The 27,533-nt window shown below is 43.1% G+C and overlaps 1 protein-coding gene across 2 annotated transcripts; it reads left to right on the top strand.

Annotated features, from left to right (window-relative positions):
- The first annotated feature begins 510 nt into the window (after positions 1-510).
- On the top strand, positions 511-23,283 carry Serpinb5 (serpin family B member 5). Of its 2 annotated transcripts, none has more exons than XM_047527026.1 (7): positions 511-637; positions 6,337-6,511; positions 8,853-8,990; positions 11,080-11,197; positions 13,739-13,881; positions 18,332-18,499; positions 21,558-23,283. In XM_047527026.1, exons 2-7 carry the CDS (start codon positions 6,344-6,346, stop codon positions 21,957-21,959), a joined length of 1,137 nt encoding a protein of 378 aa, XP_047382982.1. In that variant the 5' UTR covers positions 511-637; positions 6,337-6,343; the 3' UTR covers positions 21,960-23,283. The 2 variants fall into 2 exon arrangements, with proteins under 2 accessions (XP_047382982.1, XP_047382983.1); XM_047527027.1 differs by lacking the exon at positions 511-637 and adding an exon at positions 992-1,015.
- Positions 23,284-27,533: the final 4,250 nt, after the last annotated feature.

The raw sequence follows: 27,533 nt of genomic DNA on the forward strand, positions 1-27,533 counted from the left end.
ATCATGATTTCTCCTATCAATTTGGTATTAAGTATTTTGCTAATAATGTTTTATATCTATCTATCTATCTATCTATCTATCTATCTATCTATCTATCTATCTATCTATCATCTATCACATCTAGCAGAACGAGCTGCTGTAATTTATGCAATTTACACAGACCGGGTGGAAATTAGAGTACTTTTTGTGCCACTAACTAGTTTGAGAAGCTTGTAGTATTCCTACCACCACAGATTCCTTTTATTTCAAGCTTCACTTTCCAGTCCTGTGTTGTCTAGAAGGGTTGGCTTTATTTACTGATGCATGCATGAATTTAGCCCAAGGCAGGACCCACCGACGGCCTCTTCTTGCCTGAGCTTGTCCGAGGCCTTCGAAGCTGTGCAGACAACAGCAACTTCAGCCTGAATCATCTGTTTCAATCGCCGACCAGCTGCCAAGAGGCGTGAGTAAGAGCGGAGAGCGCCGGGTGGGCGGGCCCAGGGCGCGGGCTGGGCGTGGTCGCGGTGGGAGAGGCGGGCGCGGCTCAGGTGAGCCGGGTCCTCCCGCCCGGCACAGCGCAGCTTGCACTTCCAGGCCTCCGAGCTCCGCGCTTGCCTTTTCCCTTGCCACTCATTTTCCAGCATAACTGTAACTCCAGGTAAGCAAAGTGGGGACGCAGGGCTGTGATTTCCTCTTCTAGGACAGTTCGTTGAGTGGTATTGGAGCTAACTCCAGTCGGAGAACCACGTGGACCGGACGGGTTTCTTTCGCGGGTGGTCAGCTACCTTCATCCCCCATATCCGCGGCGGTTCCAGCTTCCAGCCCTTTGGGCGCCAGAAATGCCATGTAGGGTTTTAAATCGCCCGACACACGGTAAGGACGTGAAGAAATAACCTACCTGGAAGGCTTTGGTGGTGGTGGAGCGCAGCCGTGATTCACCAGGACATTCTCAGCCCTGCTTTGGAACTCCGGGTGAATTTTGCAATGCTCTTCTCAGAAAGGGCGTGGTTCTTAAAAGCCGGAGAAAGTTCAGAAGGTGTGTGTCCGGTTCCCCTTCTGGTTGGCACTGTGGGGTCGAAATTCAGACTTTACTGATTGTTCTTCCTAATGACATTTTAAGCATGATGTTGACGTTTATCTACTGGCAAATGCGTTGTTCTAGGCAGAAGGTGTTCTCCTTCTCTATTTCTGGGGTTTGGACTACTTTAAACAAAGCTGCACATTTCCAAAGTGGATTCGTGGACTTTTAAATTGTTTTAAGTTGGACTGGCTTGTAGGGGTTTTTTTTTTTTTTTTTTTTTTTTTTTTTTTTCCTTCTTTTCCTCACGGGCTCTGTTTTATTTTATTTTTTATGGCTCAATGTAAGCTAATCACACTTAAAACCCATTTAAGATGTCAAGTTGTTGCATAGACATGTAACTGAATCCTCAGCACTAGAGGACTTGACATGTTTGTTGAGCCCTCTTGTTTCATAGATGAGGCTCACAGGGTAGAAGTTCCGAAGTCACACAGCTTGTAGGTGGAATGGCTGAAAGATCTTAGATCCGGCCTTCCAACTTGCAGCTCAGGGATGTTCTGGATGCCCCACGCTGCTCTTAACATCTTTTGACTCCCTCTGTCTCCCAAGAGGTTTTCAATAAAAGTAGGTGGGTTCTGCACATCAGGCACCATCAATCAGTGCAAGCGTTTCATGGGTTCTTTGGTGGGTGGAGAGATGGGAGTCTGCCTGAGGAAAGGACTCTCCAGAGAAAATGAGTCAGCAGCTTTATCTTTGCTTCCTAACGCCTTGAATTGGGCCACTTGAGTCCCTCTGGGTTGCAAATTGACTTTGGTGCTTGCAGTCTCAGCAGTTTGGGCCATTCTGGTGTGGCCCAGTTTGGCACTCATTTGTTGTTAGGTGGCATTGGGATGGTCTGTGGTCAAGGTCAGGCTTTTAAAGAAACGAGCAGATATGATGTTTCAGAATATCTAAGTTAAGTGGAGGCTTCTCTGCCATTGGAAAGCAAAGCAGTGAACTGTATTACTCATGACTGCCGCGAACTTTTCTCCTACCATGGCACTTTCATATTCATTTACTCACTGAGTCACTTCATTTAATCCTCATAATATTCTTCCACCCTGAATAAGCTAAAAAGAATCTCATTTTCTTAACCTGGTACTGACTTTACTCCTAGAGTTGGAGTATTTAGAGAGGTTGTGTATTTAGTCATCCCATTGTATATAATAGCAAGATTTCTCAAGGATTGGCTACACTCAAGATCTAAGAAAGATTTTTCAACATATGGCTCCTTCTGTAAAATGAGGCAGGCAAGGTTAAAAGATATCACAGTATCTGGACAGAGTCAATGTTCAGTTTTTATAGAATGAAAAAACTATGCACATAGCTCTGTGTGTGTGTGTTTGTGTACCTGAGTGCAGAACAGTGAGGTAGATGGTCTGTGAGTAGGATGAACCGTAGTGTTCAAATAGGAGCGTGCTGGACAGTGAAGGGGCACTCTTCCTAATGCCAGCACAGCAGATGTGAACCAGATTGCCCCAGGCAAAGTGGGGTATAGAGTCACCCTAGCCATAGGCTCTTTGTCTCACTCAAATGGCCTATAGACAAAAAGTTTAGGGCCCATTGACTTGATGTCTTACAAACTTTATACCTGGATCAATGACAAGCTAGAGGTCCAGAGAAGTGAGCACCCTCCCCATCTTCCTGCATGGGTTTCAATTCATTTGGGGCCCCTGACAGTCTCTGAATTGCACCAGTTCTTTCTGTCCCATATCTTTGCATGGCTAAGTTCTAATTTACCTTTAGGACTGACTTTGAGTGTGACTCATGTAGATGTCACTGTCTCTGAGGAGGTGACACTGAGATTTCCAGTATGGGTTTGTTGTTGCCGAGTGCTTCCATGGTAACTTGTGCTCCCTAGCGAAACACTTAGCTTGCCCTAACCCGTAGCCTGATGGAGGCAGGAGCCATGCTGTGCTCACCCCACCTCAGTGCTTGACCTGCCTATGAAATGACAGCATTATAATAGTAGGAGTCTGCAGTGTAAACGGCAGAAAGAACCAGAGCTCCTTCAAGTAAGAAAATCACTAGAGAAAAGCTTTATGTTGGTTTAAAAAAATACACGAGATATCTTAGGGGTCATTCAGGACACATGGGATTTTGGAACGTGAGAAACTTCTGAGAGAACAAATGTCAGCAAAGCCAGAATTACCAAGAAAGAAGGTGGTAAGGTGTGGTGGGAAGTACGAGGCTGGGAGGTAGAAGAAAAGTGTTCCAGGTCTGGTTTTGCCACTGGCTCCTGCGTGGGTGGCCTGGGAGAATCACTTCATCTTCATCCTGCTTCACTTTCCTCATTTGCAAAATGAAGAGGCGGGGCCAGACTAGATCCCACTCCAAGATTTTGTTCCACTTTAAAGGTTTATGATTTTAGAACTCCTCTGCAAAAAAATTGTAAAAATAAGTTGCTTTAATATACATTCTTAAAACAACATTTGTTTTACTAATTAAATTAGTAAAACAATTTTACTAATTAAATTTCCATCCCACTAGTCTCTGGTTAACATAAAAGTGCCTCTCTGGGGATGTGGCTCAGTGGTGGAGTGCTTGCCTGGTATGCATGAGGTCCTAGGTTTGATCCCCAGCATGGCAAAAATAAAACAAAAAAGAAACAAACCAAAAAACCTTTGAAACTTTGAAGTGGCTGAAAGGTGTAGTGTTTTCTACATTGGAGTTATGAACATGTTTATCATTATTAATATCATTACAAGATTTTCATGAAAATAAATAAATCTATCTCTGTAACAAGGTGATGATAATAAAATGGAAAAATATTGCAACGATTTTAATACTTTGAACACAAGCCCATTCAATGTGTAAATTCACTGGGTTGGAATTGCTAATCTCTATTTTTGTACCTATGATATTTTATAACATTTATCCAATGCAAAATGGTCTATGTAGGAGCTTGGCACTATCCCGGAAGAACATTGCTAACACTGCTGAGGATTTGTGCTTTAATTGTCTTGCAACACAGTAGGGGCAGTTGGTCGTAGCCAAGTCATCTCTTGAGCTACCTCAGGTCAGCTTTATAGTATTTTAGGTTATTTGGGATTAAACACTGAACAACTGCTCAGGTTTATCATGCAGTGTTTGATTGATTTCTTAATCGGTGGTTGTTTGCCACTATGGCCCTTTCCACATACATAACTTTTCTGATTCCATTGACCAGCATCAACAAATACTGCTGTACTGGGACCTTAACTAATAAGGGCTGTATGTTCTTACTGGCATAGAGAATTTTCTGAGAAGGGATGCAGAAGGCATCAGGACAGGAAGGTGAACAGGTCTGGACTCATGCACTGAGGACTACCATGCAAGGAAAGCAACTCACTGAGCTCCCTCAGCTGTCAGGGGTGCACCCACTTACATTCTCCAACAGGGACCTAGATCTAAGTCTCGCATTAAATACAGCATGTATTGTGTAATTAGTTGTAGTAAAAGCTGTATCATGGAGTCATTTAGGGTAAATGTATCTCAAAGTGTTACAATGAATGAATGATATTTTAGTTGAACAAAATGGTAAAATGGTTATTTCCTCACTTCTGGGCCACCTCCTGGATCCATTCCTAGTGTTTGCAGTCAAACTCCTTCAACAGATTAATGCAGGGTCTGCAGCACAGTTTTTGTGCCCAAAAGAAATCACTAAAATTCCAATTGATTTTACCGACTATGCAAAATTATTACAATTGGTCTTCTTGTTGCGGGGGGGTGGTTAGTACACCCTTGCTAGGGAAAACTACTTGTGTTTGTTAAAGCAGTTTGTATGTTTTCGTATTATTATCAGTGCGATTAGGCTTCAAGTTGTGGAAACATTGAAAAGTTTGCAGGATTCTAAATTTGGTGAAGAAATAACTCATCACTCCATGTACACAGTGAATTTTAGTTGTAGATCAACTGAACATTTTCAGTATTAAATTTGCTGCGAGAAGAAGCCAGACTTCCCATTCTGAAAGTCTCTTGTACACATTCCCCAAACCTTTTGTGAAGAGTTCCTTTTAATTTCCCCAGTGGTGGGTGTGCTGGTTGAAACACTCCACAGTCTTCCATTTTTGTCTCAGGACACACTGCTGGTCAGCTCCCACTGGGTTGCGATGTCATCCCTAGGTCTGCCTCTACTCCGAGAGGAGAAGGAATGTGGTTGTGGGCTTTAGAGAAAAGCATGACACCCACCATGACTTTAAATCACCTGTGGTAGGTTTGCAGGGGGTGCGCTGGCCTGAGTGCACTGGCTGTACTTACCAGGGATGTAGGAGAAGGAGGAGGTCAGTGGTCAGGGGAAATGACCAATGAGCGTGAGCATGAACGGGGTCAACAAGGCTGTATTTTTACCAATGAAATTGCTTCTCCCAGACTCTGAGATGTAGACGTATTATATTTTTGAGTTCATTCTATGCAGGCAATATGTCCCATCAAAGAATTCTGCAGAAATATTGGAAGATCAGGGGACCACTGCTTGATCTTATTCTCATGTCTTTGCGTTGTGAATTTCTGTTCAGGTATAAGTGTGCATTGCCATCCTGTGCATTTGACTAGCGTGTCCAGCAGCCCTGGCCACAGAAAACCCTCTATTGAGTAGTGGAGATTTCTCCCGACTTCAGGACTCATGTACTGCCTGAAGATGTTCAGTGCCATGTTTGCTCCCTGTGTCTGGGTGCACGTATGCCATCTTCCCTCTGCGTGTCTGTTTGTGTTTTTTTCTCCTGTTCTTTAAGGACACTGGTAATTGGGTCAGGGCTCACCTAATTCTAGTATGACCTCATCTTAACTAATTAAATCTGCAGAGACCCCATTTCCAAATAGGGTCACATTCACAGGCTAGGACTTAGGAGTTCCACATGTCTTTTTGGAGGAAACACTTATATTACTTAATAAAGATCAACTGAACCATGGCCAAACTGCTGCAATTTGTTTGTAATCTACAAAAAAGTCAATTTTGTATGACCTAACCAAAATCCTAATTGAAATCATGTGTGATAAATAAAACCAAGTGATTTTGATTGGTGCTGTCAACTGCTTTGACCACTAATGTAAGGAAACAGTGACTTATAGATTCCTGACCATGGTTGTGTGACTGACCAGGCCCGAATTTGGAGATTCTGGGCAGCGTGGCACACAATGAAGAACTCCTCATGCCTTTGGACTCTTCCCCACAGTTTTCTTTCTGAATTTACTGAACTTTCCTTCTTCCTACCTAAAACCATTCTTTTTTGAAAAATAATTCTTACTGTGTTGGCAGAATGCAGTTGAGAACACTTTAAAAAAGCGTTGAAAATTCACCTTTCCTTTGTCTTTGATTCCAGGCCCAGGATGGATGCTTTGCGACTGGCAAATTCAGCGTTTGCTGTTGACCTGTTCAAACAACTGTGTGAAAAGGAGTCAGTGGGCAATGTGCTTTTCTCCCCAATCTGTCTCTCCACCTCTCTGTCACTTGCTCAAGTAGGCGCCAAAGGTGACACAGCAAATGAAATTGGGCAGGTAACCATCACCCCCAAACCCCGCCTTGTTTTGACTTTAAGAGGGGATACAGTTATCAGAACCCATAGGCAGGAACTAGAGAAAGAAACAGACTTGTTTCTGAGTTGGTCAGGGTGGAGTCCAACTGTCATTTCCAGATTCACTTAATCTATTTTTAAATGTGAAAGCTCATTTATGTATCCTGCAGCCTGTGCTAGAACAGGCCCCTGGTTGCAATGGAGAAACTGGGGATCTGCTAGGCAATCACAGGTTGCCATTTGCCGATGGCCTTCAGCAAGTCACATTGTAAATTGTATGTTAAATGTTCCACTGGAAATACCCGGAGCTTAAAGAGTGTAAATTTACCCTCCATCCCTATCCTATGCTTAGACAGAACAAAGCATTTTACCTTGGTGCAAAATTTATTTACAGCTTCTTGCTTTAGGATGCAAGTTCAGTTGCAGTCTGCACTAAAATATATCCACACTTATTTTAATAGAGAAATGACATTTTAAATTTTCTGCCTTCAAGTAGCATGGACAAATACAATGAATTGTGTTTATGTTTTGGAGTACTCCCTGGGGGCTTCCCATCCCATTTGAGAAGCATGAGATGTGTTTTACACACACACACACACACACACACACACACACACAGGCATAGATGTTTTAATTTCTTTTTGACTGTGATGGACTATCTAGCTTTGTAAGGTTCTTAGACCTTCAGATGAGATGATTTTCCCAATGGTTACATTTTTATGTCCTCATGTGCTTGTGGACAGTAGGTGAATGTCCTCCCAATTTCATTCCTTTAATATTGCTAATGTTGACTGCTCTTGGATTAGTGGTTTTTCTTTCCAGGAATTTGTAAGCATTTAAAAAGGGAATACCTTCTTGTATTCATAAATACCTTGGAATTATGACCCACAAGTATTATTTAGGTCAGGATGAAGAGTTTAGGCTTGAAACTGAGTGGGGCTTGGAGAAGAGACTTCGGTCCTGGGAAGAGGAGCGGCACCTTCTCATCTGAACTGCTCCTCCTATGTTTTCTACCCCAAGTCCTCGTCCTCATTTCCTTTCTCCCAATTGAGAAGGGCTGAAAAGACCACTTCCTGGTGGCAGGTTCGCTCCTCAACACCAATAAAGGAAGGCCTCAGTACAGGCAGCTGGTCCCCAGGAGTAGTCACTGGAGCCCTGTCATCTTCTGGCTTGTTCTCTTATTGTTAGGCATGAGAGCTTGCAGTGCCTTGGACCAGCCAGTTTGGCCCTGCAGCACTGAGACTGTGTGACTCACTGGTGCCACTTGCCCCATTTGGTGGTGTGACCTGAGGTACGGCGTCAGAGCTGTGGAGGGAGGAGAGACTTGTCCTAGCCAAAGTCACATTTTGCAGTGCCACAAAGCAGAAGAGATGCTCGGTGGTTGGTTGGAACAAAATATAAGTTAGGAAGAAAATAAAAGGATTTAAGCCCTTCAGATGACAGCATCTGAATTTTAAATGGCTTAGAATACCACTGTAAGGATAACAGACAGTTTATATCCGTATGTTTTAGGTGTTTTAAATATAATACCTGTAGATCCTCAGAACTCAGAAAAATAGGCATTCTCAGTTGATTTTACAGAGGGGCCGGTGAGGATCTGAAGGCCTGGAGAAGATTGCCTTTCCAATAGGTGAAGGCTGGAATTCAAGGCAAGGCTATTGGGCTCTCGCTCTCCCAGGCCGCTAGAGTCCCAGGCCGCCCCCGGGGTTGTCAGGCTGTGGGTCAGAAATCATGCAGCAGCCCATTCGGCACTTGCTAAGGCATCTAAGGGAGATGGACTGTGTCTCCTGGCACCTCTGTCCTGGACTCTTACACCTGCCTGGTGTTTGTCTCTCATGGTGTGAATCCCTGTTTTGGTCTCTAAATTGGATAGAAATTATAACCCAGCTTCATTTTCCCCAGGGGGGAAATCCTTTTGTGTGAGCATTAAGTGGTATCATTTTGAAGAAATGCCCACCTTTCCCCTGGCTTATTATGAAGAGTATCTTTCTGGTAGTGTTTCTCAAACAGGGACAATTTTGCCCTCTCCTGCCTACCCTGGGGACATCTGACACTGGATGTTTCGGCTGTCAAGAATAGGAGGAGGAGTGCTCCTGGCATCTACTTGGTCAGGGATGCTGCTAAGAATTCTGCCACACCCAGAACAGGCCCTCCCAGCAAAGAAGTGCCCAGCCCCAAAGGTCCCCAGTGCTGAGGCCAAGGCTTTGCTTTATGGGAGCACTGAAGCAGAGGTGCTCTGTGTGCTGCGGTGGCTGTCATCCTCTGCTGTCCACTTCAGCAGGAAGAGGAAATGCTTTTTGCTAATGGGCTTCTTCTCTTAACAGGTCCTTCATCTTGAAAATGTCAAAGATGTGCCCTTTGGATTTCAAACAGTCACCTCGGATGTCAATAAACTTAGTTCCTTTTACTCTTTGAAACTAATCAAGAGGCTCTACGTAGACAAATCACTGAACCCTTCTACAGTAAGTCATTTAAAGCAATTAGCAAAGTGTAACTCCCCCCCCCCCCCATAGCGTTTGACCTTGCAACATTCATTTCCAGGATGTTCATCTTTGATCTAAGCCTTCTTAAGATTAATCAGTCCCCCTGGAGAGGTTGAATGTCGTGGGATTCAACAGCAGTCACACCTTCTAGCTCCAAGTGGAGAGAGCTTGTGGGCTTCCCTTTTCCCTCTCAAACACTCATACCTCCTATGCTTCCTCCCAGCTTCCTTTCTGAGAGAGTGGGGTATCCAGCCACCTAAAAAATGTATCCCTGGAGACAAGGAGGGAAAAAACTCACGAGTTAATCTTTTTCCTTTTTAAACAGCAGAGTATATGGCCGGACAGTGTTTTAAGCTCCCCATCTCATTTGTGCACAGAATGTTCTCTTGATGTTCCTCAAAATCAATACAAAGAATAAACTGGAAACTAGCCCTTTTCCTCAGTCACAAATTGGTTTTATTTACTAAGCTGGTCAGGTGCATGTCTAAACAAGGCAGCTCTGGTTATTTAAGTTCAGCCATTTCTTGAAGCAATCCTGTAAGAACATTTTGATTCTTAATCCCAGGGTGTATCCTAATGTTTTCAAGTCTATTTGAAACACATAGCCAACAGTCTAGACTACAGGGAGATTCCCCCTCTACTTTAGTAAGAATGAGTTGATTCAGTTTTTGTTTGGATGGTCAGAATTTCAAACTTTCTAAATCTAAAAGCTAGACCTCCAGCAAAGCATTTTGTCATTATATTACACCTTTCTGTATTAAGTATTTGTTTTGTTGAGACCCTTTGAGGACACATAAGTGGCTAGTTATTGTTGTGAGTTTATTCTTGGTCCTCGAAGACACAGACATGCAACCATTTTTGTTCTAAAAATCATCTGGGAAATTAAACAAAATTGAGATGTGAGTTGGAGCTGGGTATGGAAAAACTTTCAAAGCCCCCAGGTAGTCCTTAAGGAGATTCTCAATACATCTTTGTTGCAGAGAGGATAATGGAAGGCCTTCATCTTGCTGAGGCTCTCTGATGCTCTTAGTTGGCGCCCGCTGACTCAGACAAGGCTGAGTTGCAGTTATCTGAAGCTGAGTCGATTGGCTAAGGTCTTAGCTGCTCTGAAGAAGTGCAAGGAGCCCAGTGCTTAGAAGTGAAGGGATGTGACATTCAAGTTATTTTTAGTTTGGTTTAACTTTCATTCAACATTTGGAATTTTAACCGAACTAGGAGTTGCAAGGTCTTTTTTTTTTAATTTAATTTTTATATATTTTTAGGTTTTCTGTTGCTTTTCTAGGCTCAGAGCACCTGCAGATTTCTAGTTAAATAGTACAAATAGGTGTGATCTGAGGAGGGCTATTCTGCATCAGAACTACCTGGGTGTTTGTCAGAAGGGCATATTCTTGTCCTCCATGTCTTAAACCAAGATCAATGGTGATGGGATTTAGGGTTTTGCATTTTAAACAAGCATTAAATTTAGAGCTAATGCTGTGCTCTCTATAGCATTATGTTTCAAATTTTAACATGCAGATGAAATGCCTGGGAGTCTTGTTAAAATGCACCCTGTGAGTCAGTAGGCCTAAGGTTGGGCCCAAGATCCTCGATTCCTAACAAGGTGCCACTTGATGCCTTGATGCTGTGGCTCCTGATCCTTGAACCATGTTCTGAGAGTCAAAGGTCTTTAGCATATCTATTTCAGGGAAGATAAGGATTTTCTGCTCATAGTTCTCTTTTCTGTATTTTCTCTATGATATAATACATACTTTTAATGTTTCTGAAATTGGAACTTATTTTGTAATTGTGTATATTTAAAATAGTGTTTCTTTTGGTTTCTTGGAAGCAGATACTAAATTGATGGATGCATTTAATAATTGATATTGTCTTATAATTCAATGAATGAAAGTTAATGCAAAGAAAATGCACTGACTTCTATATGAGGTTTTAATTCATTTAGTGTTACCAAATTTGAAAGTGTACCCACGGTAACGTATTTAAGAATCCTTTTGTTAGAACTGTGTAACAACGTAATAGCTTGATTACAGATTTTAGTACTTTGTGAATCTACAAATTGGATGTTTTTCAGGAGTTCATCAGCTCTACAAAGAGACCGTATGCAAAAGAATTGGAAACCGTGGACTTCAAGGATAAACTGGAAGAAACGAAAGGTCAGATCAACAGCTCCATTAAGGATCTCACAGACGGCAAGTACCCTCTACTTGTTCTGCTCTAAGTGGCTGAATAAACAGAACTTCCCTTCTCACAAATCCTTGTGCCAAGCATAAAAATCGAGCATCTGGAGGATTCCTTGGATGTTTTTATCCAGGTTGGATTTTGCCCATCGAGCCATGTCAACAAGTTGCCTTTCTAGGAATTTCTTGTATCTCATCGTCTGGCAGAAATCAGTGGTGTTTGTGTGCTGGTCCACTTTGCCTTGCCCTCTGTCAAGTGCCACACACCGGGTGGAGCCACAGTGTGCCTCTAACAGAGTGGGGCTTTGGGTCCAGTTTTAAAGTCTGGAAATGGAAGGATTGGTATAATTTGATGATCCTTGATATCACTTCTGGCTCAAAAATTCTACACATGTATTAAGGAGGACAAAAGGTCTCATTACGTATAAACACAGGAAGACAAAATGAGAAAACAAATGCAGTGGAAGCTCGTCCTGAGTCTCATAATCCTTATGCTGCTCTCTGACAGTCCTGTGTCACTTGGTAGCACCTGCCCTGCTGCCTCTGCCCAGTGCTTTCCAGGCTTCTCTCTGCCTCAACCCCACTGCCCTCCATTAAAGCTCCCTTAGAGTTGCCTCCCTTGATGGAAGAAGTTGGAACTGAGGTGACTTGAATTGCAAGCCAATGGCTGTCTCCTTTTCCAGAGGCTTTATTTATAGCATGAGTATACAGAGGGAAGCCCAAGGCAGCTCCGACTGGTATGGAAGGATACACTTCCCAGGGAGGGAGACACACTTCCTGTGAGAATGAGCAGAGCCCAGAGCACTCTGGCCTCTGTGCTAACCTCATTAATCATGAGGTCCACCTGGAAGGACACAAAATCCACAGGAACTCTGAAGTCATTTAGGACCTAGGTTCAAATCCAGCCACTGCTGCTTATCAACCATGGTATCTGGACAAGGAAACTCAATTTTTGGAACTGTAAAATGGGGGCATGTGCTATTTAAGTTTTATGTGGTTGTTGTGAGAATCAAGTTAGATAATATCTGCCAACAAATGGTAGACTTAGATATATACACGTGTGCACACGTGCAAACCTACGTACTTACCTGTCTACCTATATTTACATTATTGAAATACAATTTCTTGGGTTCTTCTGTAGAGAGAAACTTTGGTGTACATAATGCTAGGTTAAGCTTATCTTTAAAAATTATAAACAAAAGCCAGCTCCTGCTTAAATTGCTGTGTTAAAACTTTGTTTTTAGAATTCCTAAGCAATTGTATTTTCTCTTAGACTTTTTTTTTAGTTGTAGGTGGGCACAGTACCTTTATTTCATTTTCATGTGGTGCTGAGAATAGAACCCAGGGCCTCATGCATGCTAGGCAAGCGCTCTACCACTGAGCCACAACCCCAGCCCCTCTCTCAGACTTTTAAAAAAAATTTTTTTTAGTTGTCATGGACCTTTATTTTACTTAATTATATGTGGTACTGAGAATCAAACCCAGTATGTCACACATGCTAGGCAAGTGCTCCACCACTGAGCTACAACCCCAGCCCCAGACTTTTGTTTTAAAATCTCAGTGCATTTAGGGTTTTTGACTGGAGAAGGTAGTTGCATGAAAAGACTTCTGAATTTGGAAATGGAGGCTCAGGAATTAAATTGAAGTTTTGCCACTTACTGGATTAAAAACTTCTTCATTCTTCATTTCTTCAATAAAACTATTACATATTCAACACACATATCTGGCAGGAACAGATACATAATTCACAGAGTCAGTGAGAAAATGAAAATGCAGGATTTCAATAAAACTCTTTACTGAAAATTTTATTAAAAATTTTAAGAATGCGACAGCAGAACGTTAAACCAAAGTCCTGTGCACATGGTCCAAACCCAGGAAGTGGGAGCCAAGAATTGGTGTGAAAACCAGAGATTAGGTAAATGAAAACTCGTAGTAAAAATGTCAAGTGCTATTCAAACATAAGGATTTCTTTGTATAAAGCGATTATCACTGTTGAATTGTTTGTCTGTTGAGAATTTAAGGGCCATATAATTGCAGTTGTGTTTGAGGTTCTGGTGATCATAGCTGACCCTGGGACAGATAACCTGCCTGCAAGGAGTAAAAGGAGTGGAGAGGCATAGGGTGAAGGGAAGTGCCTGTCTTGGCATCAAGCTTTTCAGCTGAGTGAACTAGGACAGCCCCTTGGCCTCTCTGTGCCTAATTTCCTCAATTTTAAAATGAAGATGATCTTTGTCTTCTAGGGGCATTGTGAAAAAAGTAAGATAATGTATGTGAAAATGCTGGGCACAGGACCAGGCATAAAGCAAGGGACATTTTGCCCAGGAGCACAAGCTTCGAGTCAGGAAATTTGACTTCCAATCCTAGGTTTATTCAGTAAATCTAGTGGCAAGATGGAAGGTGAGAAAAGATTTCTGAAATGAGATGACTGGACTACCAGGCCTTACCTGGTGCCTGTCCAGCAAGCGGTAAATCCCCAGCGAATGAGTGTGCTTGTGTGTAGCAGATGTGGTTGAAGGATAACTGCTGTTTGTGGTTTTCTAAAATTGTTTGCAGGTCACTTTGAGAATATTTTGTCTGACAACAGTGTAAATGACCAGACCAAAATCCTTGTGGTCAATGCTGCCTACTTCGTTGGAAAATGGATGAAGAAATTCCCTGAATCAGAAACAAAAGAATGCCCTTTCAGAGTCAGCAAGGTATGTGGCCACATGTAATGGTCGAGGGATCCTACTACAGGTCCTACCCATTATGGCAATGCAGGTGTGTGTGTGTGCAGGGAGGGTACCGAATTCATTCCACCGAGGAAAATGAGGGCACAGGGACCTTCAGCAAGAGAGGAAAAGGAATGAGACGAAAACAGACACCCTAAACCCTTCTATCAGAAGCCTTTGGATTATTGTGAGGCCCAGATCACTTAGGAATCATTTTCCTGATTCACTAACTTCTCTAAGATTTCAACTTATTATTACTGATTGATAGTGAAGTCCATAGTATGAGTATTAATTAATTAATTAATTTCAGTGCTGGGGGTGGAACCCAGGGCCTCACAAATGCTAGGCAAGCTATCACTGAGCCCCAGCCCCAGCCCAATTTTGTATTTTATTTAGAGACAAGGTGTCACTGAGTTGCTTAGCACCTCACTTTTGCTGAGGCTGACTTTGAACTTGCGATCCTTTTGCCTTAGCCTCCTGAACTGCTGAGATTACAGGTATGTGCTACTGTGCCCGGCCATTTTGGATATTTTAATGTGTAACTTAAAAGATGCTTTGAAACACTTCTTGGCTCTCAAGAAAAAAGAACAGCTTACCCATCTGCACCCCTAGGTATTGTTATAGGGAAGGGTTAGAGGCCTGTTTTGCAGGGTGGTCTCATTAGTCCTGGTGGTGACTCTGTCAAAGATAACTCATAGACGTAGGTGAAGTGCCTCTTTTGTAAAAGAAACCAAACAACTGAGACAGGAAAATTGACCTGTTTCGTGGGAGAGCCGAGGGCAACACAGGGATCCATATGAAGATGTGGTTTGGTCTCCTTTGGTGGGAGGCGAGTAGCATGAAGAACTCAGACCCACAGCAATGTTTGAGTTGCCACTACTTGAAGGGTGCTTACTCACCTGACGCACCTACGCATCAATTCTAACCTCTCCCTGAGCCGCGACTGCCTGGCACCAGTCACTTGCTTTTGCCTAATAAGCAGCCCCTTAATGCTGGAACTTGAGAGGGAAGCCTAGGATACAAGCTAGTGGGCCTGTCTTCCGTGGCTCTTGCTTTTTTCTGTGGGTTTTAGTCACACATTGCGCACTCTCAAGGGTACTTTTCCAGTAAAATCCAAGTTTCCTTGCCTAGACCCTCCACTGGTGTGTGGGCTTTATCATGGCAGATGCCATGGCTTTTATGTCTCACTGTCTGTCGTTCCTGGCAGAGTCTAACATCCCATTAGGTTCTCTGCAAATTTGTTGAATGAATAATCAGTCAATTCCCCAAACTCAGTTTAAAGTGCCGGGAACTGGACCCAAGGCCTCCTGCACGGTAGACAAGAGCTCTACCACTGAGCTCCAGCTCCGGCCCCTCAGGTTAAACCGTCCATATCAGACAGAACCTCATTGGCTTTTTACCAGAAGAGGCCAGTCACCACTGTTTTTGCTCCTTACCTACTCAAAATATCAAGGGTGCGGAGGGGGCCAGGAGGTCCTCTTTCCACTTCTTCTTCTTGAGTTTAGCTTCCCAACTGCAGCGGTCTTCTTAAAGCTGGCTGCTAGGGACAGGACTGACTGCGCCAGATGACACATGGGACTCTTCAGATTCTGAATTTTTCACGTACATTTTCTTGAGTTTTAAGCATGTCTTTGCAGCTTCTTGGTGTTGTCTTTGCTTTGGAGCTGAAGTGCGATGTGACTTCACTGTCTGTACTGAGTCATGAGGAGTGTGGTCCATGCCACTTGTCCTATCCTGGAGCCAGCCTCCTCTGGCTCATTTGATTGGTGATTGGTTCTCCTTCATAGGAAGGGCCGGCAAGGGGTCCCTAGGCATGTCGAAGTGAAATCTAAAACATGTTTTAATGGCATTACTCATTAAGGTTCCAGGGGCACACACAAAATTCATATATGTTTCATATGCATCTCGTGCACACAGTATGAAGGTAATTTTAGCAGCTATTTTAGTGCCCTGTGGTTTTTTAAATTAATTTAAAAATTTTGTTCTGATTAGTTGTACATGACAGTAGAATGCATGTATACATTTTGATAAATTATACATAAATGAAGTGTAATCTCTCATTTTTCTGATTGTACATATTGTAGGATCACATTGGTCATACAATCATGCGTACATGAGGTAATAATGTCTGTTTCACTCCACTGTCCTTCCTACCCCCGTACCCCTTCTCCTCCCTTTACTCCCCTCTACCTAACGTAGTACCCTGTGTTTTGACTGCAACATGAGACCATGTGTGTAATTTTCGTGCTAGTATAGTTTTCATATAGGCATGATGTTGGTGCTCAAAAAATTTTGGAGTTGGAGCATTTTGGATTTTGGATTTTCAGCTTGGGATGCTTAATCTGTATTTATATTGTATTTTCTGGGCTAGTCTTTATTTAGTCCTGTTTTCAAAAATATGTCTCAATGTGTGTTTCAGAAAATGGGATTATTGTGCCAAAATTCAGTGCTGACAAGTGAAATTGATGACAGCTTTTGGAGAATACAACTCTGTGCACATTCAGTAACTGTTAGCAGTCTAGCCTGATGGAAATTTTTAGACAAATTTGTGTCTTCTTTAAAAAATAAATGGAAGAATTATCAGTTAATTTTTGAAGCAACTTGTTTTCCTATCATAATTCTCTTTCTGGTTATACTTAGCATTGAAGTCTTCGATCATCCATCAATCAAATACTTAGTAAACAGGGTACTATATGGTGGGATATCCCAGGACCAAGATGTGGTTTCTGCCGTGACTATATTCTAGTTGGGGTGGGAGGTGAAAAGATGGCCATCAAATATTCCTAGCACTGTGGCAAGTGCTTAGATAGAGGTCTGTACAAAAAGCAAAATAAGTAAGGCAGGGATGTGCTTGAGAGTGGTGTTGGGTAAGGTGCAGCTTACTGTTTGAAAAATCCCAGAGAGGTAAAGGATGGACATGAAGCTTGAAGTCTAGTCTTCCCCTAAAGAGATTCCGTTAACAGGAAAATATCCCATGGGAGGTACATATGAAGATGTTCAGTTACCCTAAATTACTATTAGTCTCTTGCTTCTTAGTGTGAATTAGTTTTTCTTCAGAAATCAGTTCCCTCCGTTGCAGAGGCAGGAGATCAGATGTTAAGGGAGCTGAGAGAGGGAAAGGCCTGGGTGGTCCCTGGAGAAAAGGCCTGAGTGATAAGGCCCTATCCTGTCCCTGTTGCAAGAGGAGGGTGGAGTGCGCAGAAGCTGGAGCAGACTTTCAGAAAAAAAAAAATTCTCATTTTTAAAATCATAAAATATTTCAAGCACGCAAAAATTATAGTGACTAATAAAAGAAAGGCCAATGAACTTACCAACCAACTTCATGAACTTAACATTTTGCCTTACTTTAGTAGTTTAACAAAAATAATGTCACAACAGCTGGGCTGCTGTGTGTGTCCCCTCACCTCCCACCCCATGGTTCTCTTCTCTTCCTCCCTCCCCAGCCATAACCACTATTCTGAATTCCCAATCTCCTCATTCCACTGACGAGGAAATTGAGGCTTAGGTTGAGAGACTTGCTCTAGGTTGTAGCATCTGCTTGTGTCACATTTGGGACCAAGACCTGGCCTTCACATCTCCAGTCCAGGCTTTCGGTCTGCTCAGATCTGAGTAGGTGCAGGACAGGGAGGAGGGGATCTCGAAGACGAACAGAGAGGGCAAATCCAATGCTATTTTGTCTTTCCATATGCTACATCTTTTTTAATTATGTATTTTTTTGGGGGGAGTACCAGGGATTGAACTCAGGGACACTCAACCACTGAGCCACATCCCCAGCCCTATTTTGTATTTTTATTGAGAGACAGGTTCTCACTAAGTTGTTTAGCGCCTCACTTTTGCTGAGGCTGACTTTGAACTCGTGATTCTCTTGCCTCAGCTTCCCAAGCTACCGGGAATCCAGGCGTGCGCCACCATGCCTGGTCTCGATTAGGCATTTTAAGGAAGCACTATGTAAGTGGATATGTGGCTTTGCAAGTAGAATTTACTTTCAATCAGCTACACCAAGACTTTGTTTAAAGATCTTAAAAATCATAGGTGTCTATAGAGACGAACTTAAACTTTTCATATATTTTCAGTCAAACTGTCTTACTGCTCATATTTTATATATGTGAATACAGTATTATATATTTATAGTTCATATAATGTGTAGTATGTGGAATTATAAAGGACATGAATAATTTTTGAAAGGAGTTTATAAACTCAACACAGATCAGTGCTTGATGGTTTCAGTGCAGAATGGATCAGATCCCAGTGGCTGAATCATGAGCCATATGATCTGAAACCATATGAACAAATTTGTGTATCTTCCTCTATATTTATGTATATATGTGTGTGTATGTGTAAGTGTGCATTTACGTTTTTGTGTATGTATGGCGTCTATATATTTGTTCTTGAAAGTAATTGAAAGTAATCTGTCCCAACTTGTCTCTTTCCACAGACAGACACCAAACCAGTGCAGATGATGAACATGGAGGCCACGTTCTGTATGGGCAACATCGATGACATCAACTGCAAGGTCATAGAGCTTCCTTTTCAAAATAAGCACCTCAGCATGCTCATCCTGCTACCCAAGGATGTGGAGGATGAGTCCACCGGCTTGGAGAAGGTGAGGAGGAGGCAGGGCTTAGTAGGAGGCAGGAGCCCCTGCCATGGCAAAGAGGCGCCCAGACCGTGCTGTGCAGGGCTGTGGAAGCCCACGGCAACCCTGCCTCATGTGCCACTGGCTCAGTCACCTCCAAGGGCTTCGGGCCCTTTCCTCTTTCATACGAAAAACAACCAACGTCTATTTGCCACTAATGATGTGCTGGGAATGGTGCTTCATTCCCCAAGTACATTATCTCATTTAATCCTTCCAGCAGTCCTGTGGTTAGAAACAATGGGGAAACTGAGGCACAGAGGGGTAGGTACCCAGCCCATGGTCACACAATAGTCAATGATATGTGGACCCAGGATCTGAGCCTGGGAGATTGGAGGTACGTTCTCCACCCTTATCTCAGCAGGAGTACCCCAAATTGCTATGGTCTGCACAGACCACTGTCCTGAGAACAAAATCTTCATTTGTTTATTTATTAGCACACTATTTTAGGTTTACAGAAAAGTGAGTGGAAAGTACCACGGCTTCCCATACACTCTTTATCTCTCTCCCAATCCTATAATTTCTCCAGTTACTAGCATCTTGCACTAGTGTGGTACTTATGTTACAGTTGATAAGGAGTACTGAAACTTATTTTTGAAATTTTATGTATTTTTTATTTTATTTCATTTTTTGGTGCATTATGATTATACATAACAGTGGGACTCTTTATGCGATATTCATACATGCACATAACGATTTGATCAAATCTCATTCCCTAGTACCTTCCCTTTGATACACTATTATTGTATTGATACATTGTTATTAGTTAAAGTTCACAGCTTACCTTAGAGTTCTCTCTGTGTAGTAAAATTGTTTGTTATATATATAATGCACATGAGATTTTATTATGCTTCAAATGTTTGTATTATGCAGGTTATTATATTCTTATGTTATTTTATAATATAAAAGGCATACTTACATATAGTATATATAAATGTATTTTTATATGATACCAATTATAGTATTATTACATTTATACAGATTGTTATAGTCACGAGGTTAAATGAAAGTGGTGGTTTTATCTGCTTGTGAATGAGTTTTAACTCCCCTGGGCTCGGCGCCTCTACCCAGCTGCGTTCCCTCCGGGACCTCCCCTCCCTGGCTTCCTTTCTAGCTTCTCCTCCACCTGGGTCTCAGCCCTTGGCTAGGAAGGAAGAGGGGGCTCAAGAGCAGAGATCGAGTATGTTCCCAGTTAGGCCTTGGGTACTCCCTGACTTGCAAGGGCAGTCAAACCCAGTCCCCCTCTTACCTGTCACTTCTGTCTCCATCCTTTTATAACTGGAATGAGTTCCTGTCCTTGTTCTTCTTTGATGTATTATTCTCCCTCTTTTTTATTCTATATTTCATGTCTTGATCTTTCAACTATGATTCAATTGTCTTGGATTTTACCTTACTTAAAATACTCTCATAAACGTGTCAATATATTTCTTCTTAAAGAAATAGAACACAAGAAAACGGTCTTTTGAGTCTCAGGAAGGAATAGTTGAGGATGTGTGCTGTGTAATTTGTAATGGCTCACACAGGGCCACACACTGGTGGCTTCAACAACAGACATTTATTTTCTCCCTGTTCCAGAGGCCACGGTCCTAGGATTGGGGTGTCAGCTGGTTGTTCCTTTTGAGGGCTGTTGGGAAGAGTGGGCTCGTCCTTCTCGCCTGGCTCTTGGTGGTTGCTGGCCACCTTTGCTGCCCCTTGGCTTGTGGACACTCCACCCTGATGTCTTCCTTCACCTTCACATAGCTTTCTCCCTGTGTGTGTCTGCCACTGTCCAATTTCTTACTTTTTATAAGGACCTCAGTCAGATTAGAGCACCTTAATGGCCTCATTTTAGCTAATTACATCTGCAGTTGACCTTATTTCCAAGTAATATCATATTTCTGAGGTACTTCCTTTAGGACTTCAGCATATGGACTGGGCGGCACGATTCAACCCTTAATGCATATACAGCGGAGGCAGGTTTTTTACTCCTCCAAAGTGGCCTTTTTGAGTGACGGATGGGTTTTCTCCTCTCACTTCAAAAACTCTACCTACTTCTGACAGTCTTTTGCTCCTAATAAAGTGTCCTAAATGAGAGAGTATTCTTGAAAAGTAATCATGATAACTGAGACAGACATCACTACCCTATGTGCATGTATGATTACACAAATGGTGTGAATCTACATCATGTGCAACCAGAGAAACGAAAAGTTGTACCCCGTTTGTGTGCAGTGAATCAAAGTGCAGTCTGTAAAAATAAAAAAAAAGAGGGGGAAAAAGAAACGTAATCCTAACAGATTAGCAAGAGAATGCAGTAGTTCCTTCCCCCAGGAAAGCACCACACTCGGTGATCCTGCCCTTTCCTTGGTGTTTGAAGGCTCCGCAGGAGTCATGGTAATGCAGTGTCGCCCTTGCAGTCAGGAAATCATCACTTTTGTTTCTCATTTAACCGGTGGGAAGGTTGGAGGGACGGGGCAATTCCAGGTTTGCTCCATGAGAGAGTTCTATGACTAAACCACTTCATACTGCATTCCATCGCTCATTTTTAAACCGCCTGAAATAGACACTTTCACCACCCACAACTTGAAGGATGACTCAGACAGTTCAAGTTCCAATTTTAAAGAGTAACTTTACCTTCAATTTGAGTTGTTAAATTTGATGCCAGGCCCAGCCCGTGAATATTCTAGATTTCCTCATAGAGAAAGGATAATAATAATCCAGGAAATATGTATAAAGACCTTTCTAATTTTGTATTCATTTCACTCCTGTGTATGCGGCATCTGTTTTCTGTAAAGCTACTCTGTAACTTGAAACAAACCAATGAAACCATGCTCTCCTGAACTTCCATGCAAAGGGAGCCCTGTTGAAGGGAGGGAGGCAAACACAGCCCATGGCGGGTGGATCTTACCGGAGACACTAGTTACTATCAGAAGTGCTTCGCCATCTTTGATGATGCTCCACTTACACTGCTTCAGAATTTGTTTTCCATCAAGCAAGATCTCTTCTACTGGGAGATAAATAAAACTAATTCCCTTTCCTTTCTGTCCTTCAGATTGAAAAACAACTCAACTCAGAGACGCTGTTGCAATGGACCAATCCCAGCACCATGGCCAATGCCAAAGTCAAACTCTCCCTTCCAAAGTTTAAGGTGGAAAAGATTATTGATCCCAAGGCTAGTCTGGAAAACCTAGGGCTGAAAAATATCTTTAACGAAAATACATCTGATTTCTCTGGAATGTCAGAGACCAAGGGAGTGGCCCTATCGAATGTCATTCACAGAGCGTGCTTAGAAATAACCGAAGATGGTGGGGAGTCCATAGAGGTGCCAGGATCCCGGATCCTGCAACACAAGGATGAATTCAATGCCGACCACCCATTTATTTACATCATCAGGCACAACAAAACTCGAAACATCATTTTCTTTGGCAAGTTCTGTTCTCCTGAAGTGGCTTAGCCCAAGTTAAGACCCACCTGACTTGTCTCTGGATACAGATTTCTGTAAGCTCTGTATCCAGAAATTCATTTCCTAAAAACAATAAATTGTTACTGTTGTTAGAACGGGAAGCAGTCCTCACACTAGCAGGCCCTTCTTTTCTAATTCTTTTGTTTCCTTTTTTCCCCATAAAGGAAAATTACATATGCTTTTAATGAAAAGGAATCGCTGTAGAGGAAAAATATGTATTCATTATTTGTCATATTGTCCAGGGTTACGAGAGACATACAGTGTTCCACACAGAAATTCCTATAAGGAAGGTCTGGAGGATCTTATCCCCAGAACTTTACCTTTCTTCTCGGGGATATAGAATATTCTAGATACTCTCACTTCCTGGAAGTCTAAAACTATGGTGCATAGGAACTACAAAACTTGGGCACCTGTTTTCTCTGTTTTAGGTTCAGAAGTCCTTATGTTAAGCCTTGGGAGATACATATATTTTCAAACTCTGAATGTTTGGGATTTTTGAAAGATATTATATTGTACATATGGCCTAGCACTTTTGGTATGTTATGGAACTCCATAAGCAGGGTCTGGAACAACACCCATAAATCAACACCCTAGTATTATTTTTGCAACAAAATATGAAATATTCACATAAAATAGACAAATCAAGACTCCAGTCCATCAGTGGTCAAATTTTGCTGACAAATGAGTATATCACTAACTTATGAAAACACTTTGCAGAACTTTTTTTTAGTGTAATGTTGGATAAAGTAGCTGAAATGTGAGACCCCCAAGGAGAAGCTCAGCTTTATTAAACAAAATTGACTTTCAGTTTTGAGAGCTATCCCACCTGGTCATTTGGCTGCTGCTGGGCTGGTGGTGGGGTCTTCTAGCTGACTCACTGTGGTTTGGATGTTGGAAATCATGGACTTGAAATCCACAGGGACTCTCTTGCCAATAAAGTAATTTTATGAATGTTAAAGGAACTTGTCTCTTTGTCTAATGTGATAAATAATGGAAAAAGGAAAGGAAACTAAACCTTTATAAGTAAAGCTGTTACAATACTCACAGATGCTTTAACACTTTTTTTTCAGTGTAGGGCTACAGTTACTTTAGATGGGAGTTTGTGATTTACACTGATAGTAATTGTAAAATGTTTCTGGTCAGCTATTTATGTTGCAGCCTCATGTATTCATTCAGTACCAAAAGGATCTATATACTGCAGATTTTGTGGCAACCTTCCTTCATCTGTTCCTTGCTATTCATTGTAAATAGGTTTTTCCTCATCTGACGGTTCAATATTGCATTTCTTCTGTGCTATTGTCAATAAAATATTATTGAATTATGTGTCTTGATTTTTTTCCCATTAAGTTAGAATTACTATTTTGAAACAGAACCAAGCCATGCATTTATAAAATCATTCCAATGTATAAATGCTTTTTTTAGGGATTGAGGTAAACTAAAAAGAAATAAGAATAATTACTGCCTATGTTAGTTAGTATTCCATTGCTATGACAGAATACTTGAGAGAAATAACATAAATGAGGAGAGATCATTTTGGCTCATGGTTTCAGAGGTTTCAGTCCATTGTCAACTGGCTCCATTGTTTCTGGGCTGATGGCAGAACATCATGGTGGAAGGGCATGGTGGAGTAGAGCTGCTCACTTATTGGTGGCCAGCGCGGGGAGAGAGAGAGAAAGGGGACGAGGATAAGATCCTTCCAGGGCATGCTTCCAGTGACCTACTTCCTCCAACTAGGCCTGGCCTCCTACTGTTGCCACCACCTCCCAACAGTTCCTTCGACTATAAGCCCATTCACAGGTTAATCCATTGAGATCAGATTCCCTTGTGATACAGTCACATCCTGTCACTCCTGGACGTTGCTGCATTGGGAACCAAGACTTCAACACAGGAATCTCTGGGGGACACTCCAGATCCGGCGTCCGATGACTCTCAACCCCTTAAGAGTCACATGACTCCAAGGCCCGAGGAGGACATGGAGCTGATCTCCAGCCCTTTTCACCCTGGTCCTTCCCTCAGAAGGCAACTTTATTAAGCAAGCTGTGTAGCCTTAAGCGATTTGCTTTTCTTATTAAGAGCATTTTCCTCAGTGCTGTGTTCTTTTGTTTTAAATTATTCATGTTGTCTCTGCATCAAACAATCAGCAGCCCCCTTCTGTCCCTGCACTGTGCTTGGACTGCTGTGTGTCCTCTTGCAATGAAAGTTGAGTCCGAAATGCTGAGCCACGCCCCCATGATCTAAAAGAAAGGACCACTCTGGCAGGATTGTGGGAGTGGCCCCCAACCATTTTTGCCACTCTTGGCTCCTCTTCCTCTTTCCTAGGTTATGATAGAGAAGACAGGGGATAGTTGTGAAAAAGGTCAGGGCGTGTTCAGAGGAAGGGAGGCATCAGAGCCTCCGAGCCAAGCGTTCAGGGCACTTCCAGTATCTCCTGGAACTTGGAAAACACTGACATTCTTGGTCAATGCTTGCCTGGGACAGTCTACACTGGTGCTTTCCAACTCGGGTAGGGGGTGCTCTACCCTTTAGGGAGGACATCTCATGGGTAGAGGTGAAGGATGCTGCTAAACGCCCACAATATCCAAAACAGGCCCCATAGCAGAGCTACGGGGCCCATGAGACCAATAGCATCAAAGAGAGAGAGCCAGGCCTCTACCAAAGGACAGGTACAGTCTGCAGGGTCCCAAAGGCAGAGCAAGGAGGCCTGTTGCTGGATGGAGGAGGAAGGGCACCGGCGAGTGGTCAGCCACAGTGAGGAGGGAAGTAGCCAGGCTTGGTTGTTTTGAAGGGGACTGTGCTCAGAGGGTCTGGGGGTGAGGGCAGAACACCAGGAGGAAGAGCCAGCCGTGGGTGCCTGGCATGCCCCACGGGGGTTGCCACACGCCAGTCTCCTAAGGCCTCTCTGCTCAGCCCCCTGCTTCCTGCATGCACTTTGCCGATGTGTGTGGATGAAGAGGAGGGACGGGGGCAGGGGGAAGGTGAGCATGGCCACCTCTGCTGCCTTTCCCCTGTTGGGGGCAGTGAACCTTGATCACAGTCCAGCCGTGGATGGCCAGGCTTTAAATCAGAAGACCCTGAATCCTAATTTAGATTTCTGGGCTTGATCATTTCTGAAAATGTCTGGTAATGTCAGAAAGTGGCTGGAGAAGCTTTAGTCTGGGGGATTTCCTCCAGGTGGTGGAAAGAAGTGGGGCAGAGTCAGGTTGAAAAGGCATTTGACTGAAGGAATTGGGTTGTGCTTTGCCAGCCCCCTGTCCAGGGCAGCCCGCTGATAAACTGTGGCTCTGCTGTCCCATCAACCCCCGAGACACAGATGAGGAGGCAACCATGACCCCCTCTTATCAACAAGGATCTGAGAATGAACTAGACATATAATCAGCTCACGGTCACAGCTGAGTGTTGGTGGCTGGATTTGAACCCATGCACGCTGAGGCCAGAATTCGAGCTCCCATACTCCATCTTCCAGCTGGCACTGACCGGTGCCAAATGGACATTGGGATACTTGAGAGAATTCCTCTGTCTTCCATACCTTCTCTCTTTGTGAGTTCCTAAATATTTGTTTCATCTCCACTCTCCTTTGCTTACCATCCAGAATAACCTTGGTGTCAGAGGGTCCACCAACCCTGGGCTCTCATGGCGTTTGCTTCTTCTCACAGCGACTGTAGAGTCAGGGGCTAATTCCCCTGCAGGGAAAGGGCAGGAACCCAGGTCAAAATTGTGACTGCCACAGGCACTGGTGACCCCATGGCTTGATGGCGGCAGGGCCCAGGACACTACTGCCCGTGTGGTCCTGTGATGGACCACCATGTAGCTCGGTAAGTTCTGCACCTCTCTACTCTGGTCCAGAGGGACAGTCAAAGGCAGCCTGCTCCACCCCTTCACATCGTGAGGAAACGGCAAACTGCACAGAGTGTTTTCATTAGTGCTTGAAATTGGGAGGTGCTGAGCACCTCTGGAAGGACAGGAGCCCAGTGCCACCTGCAGAGCCTGCTGCACTCGCCTGTTGTGGCTGAGCCTCCTGGGAGAGGAGGGCAGATGCCAACCAGGCTGCTCTCAGGACAGCCTGGGACTCTGAACGCACCTGTGGTGGAGAGGAGTGTCCCTTCCACTGAGTGCTCCGGCATCCTCCCCACCCCAACAGGAGGAACGTTCTCTGGAGTCTGCTGATGACTGACTGGAGAGTGAGATGGAGCAGCACAGAGACCTCCGGCCATGGCCCGCCTCTTCTCCCCTGAAAGACGGAAAGGAAGACTCTGGACTCCAGCCCCCCAGAACTGAGTCAGAGCTTCCCAAAGTGAAAGTTCTGTTCTTCTGAATTTTAATTTCAGTGCATTTATTTTAATCATTTTGCATTAAAATTTAGACAAACAAACATACCTTCACTGACTCCATGGCTCACTTGTTCTCATTCATTATTCCACTGTAACCACCTCCAAGGTCTTTTGAGATGACCCCAACTGATTTTCCCTACACCCAATTTTGACTTTCTAGGAAGGGTGCATTTCAGCATTTTCCAGTTTTGTCCCGCCAGGTAGGGTGAAGGCAAACTTCCCTTCTCATGGAGACCACAGGTGGCAGCTGCCACTGCCCTCTGACTACCCTTGCCCTGTCTTTTTGCTGCTTATCTCAGCTAGCTGGACGTTCCACATTCACTTGTTGGAATTGTTTGTAAAGTAAAAGTTAATTGACTGAGAAAAGAACATATAGGTTTTCTCATGGTATAACATTCTTCAGGTTCAATGCAATGACTTTTTCTATTTAACATCGTCTTTGGCAGCTTAGATTTTCCTTTCTGCTGGATTCTCAACTGGATTATGAAAAGATGAGTCTACTTACAGCTGAATTTTGGATAGGTGAGTCATTATTAAAGCATATCAAATGTTAATGATCTCAGAACTGCATTTGAGTAATTTTCCTCACAAGCTCTAAATTTTTTTTTTTTTTTTTTTTTTTGCGGTACTGGGGATCAAACCCAGGGCCTTGTGCTTGGGAGGCAAGCACTCTACTAGCTGAGCTATCTCCCCAGTCCTCTAATTTCTTGTTTTAAGTTGTTTAAGTAATGACCAATCAGTGATGCTTGAGTTGCCTTGCTGCATACATAATTTTGTGCTAAGGAAGGTGAAGATTTAAAAGAGACACAATAGTTGGGTTTTTTTTCTTCAAAAAATTTTTAACTGAGGAAGGAAGTTACATTAAAGATGACATTTAATAACATTTCAATCTCCAACATTAACCCCACATTCATGTCAATCAAAATATCAGAAAATCCCCAATGGCAATGTGAGACGGCACCTTCTTTCACAGAGGACCCATAGCAGTTGGATGTTCTTGCAGACTTTAATTTTACCTAATTCCCCAAGAAGGCTTAACACAGTGTAGACTCGGAAACCCCAGTTGAGGAGTTAGGAAGTGGATGCTTTTACGGCTCTTGCTGACAACATCCACGAGTCAGCGTCTTTGCATGACAGACAGTGCTCTCTCTGTATATTTTCTTCTAAGACTTTTAAAGTATAATACATACAAAAAAGTACATGTGGGGGTGCAGCTGAATGAAGTCTTCAGACTGAA

The sequence above is a fragment of the Sciurus carolinensis genome, chromosome 15 (genome assembly GCF_902686445.1).
Source record: "Sciurus carolinensis chromosome 15, mSciCar1.2, whole genome shotgun sequence".
NCBI lineage: Eukaryota > Metazoa > Chordata > Mammalia > Rodentia > Sciuridae > Sciurus > Sciurus carolinensis.

What these genes read in the sequence shown, in the direction of transcription:
- Serpinb5 (XM_047527026.1), top strand. Translation starts at nt 6,344, where the DNA reads ATGGATGCTTTGCGACTGGCAAATTCAGCGTTTGCTGTTGACCTGTTC. An exon ending in AATCACTGAACCCTTCTACA is followed by an intron (nt 8,991 to 11,079) that starts GTAAGTCATTTA and finishes GATGTTTTTCAG; the next exon opens with GAGTTCATCAGCTCTACAAA. An exon ending in CATTAAGGATCTCACAGACG is followed by an intron (nt 11,198 to 13,738) that starts GCAAGTACCCTC and finishes AATTGTTTGCAG; the next exon opens with GTCACTTTGAGAATATTTTG.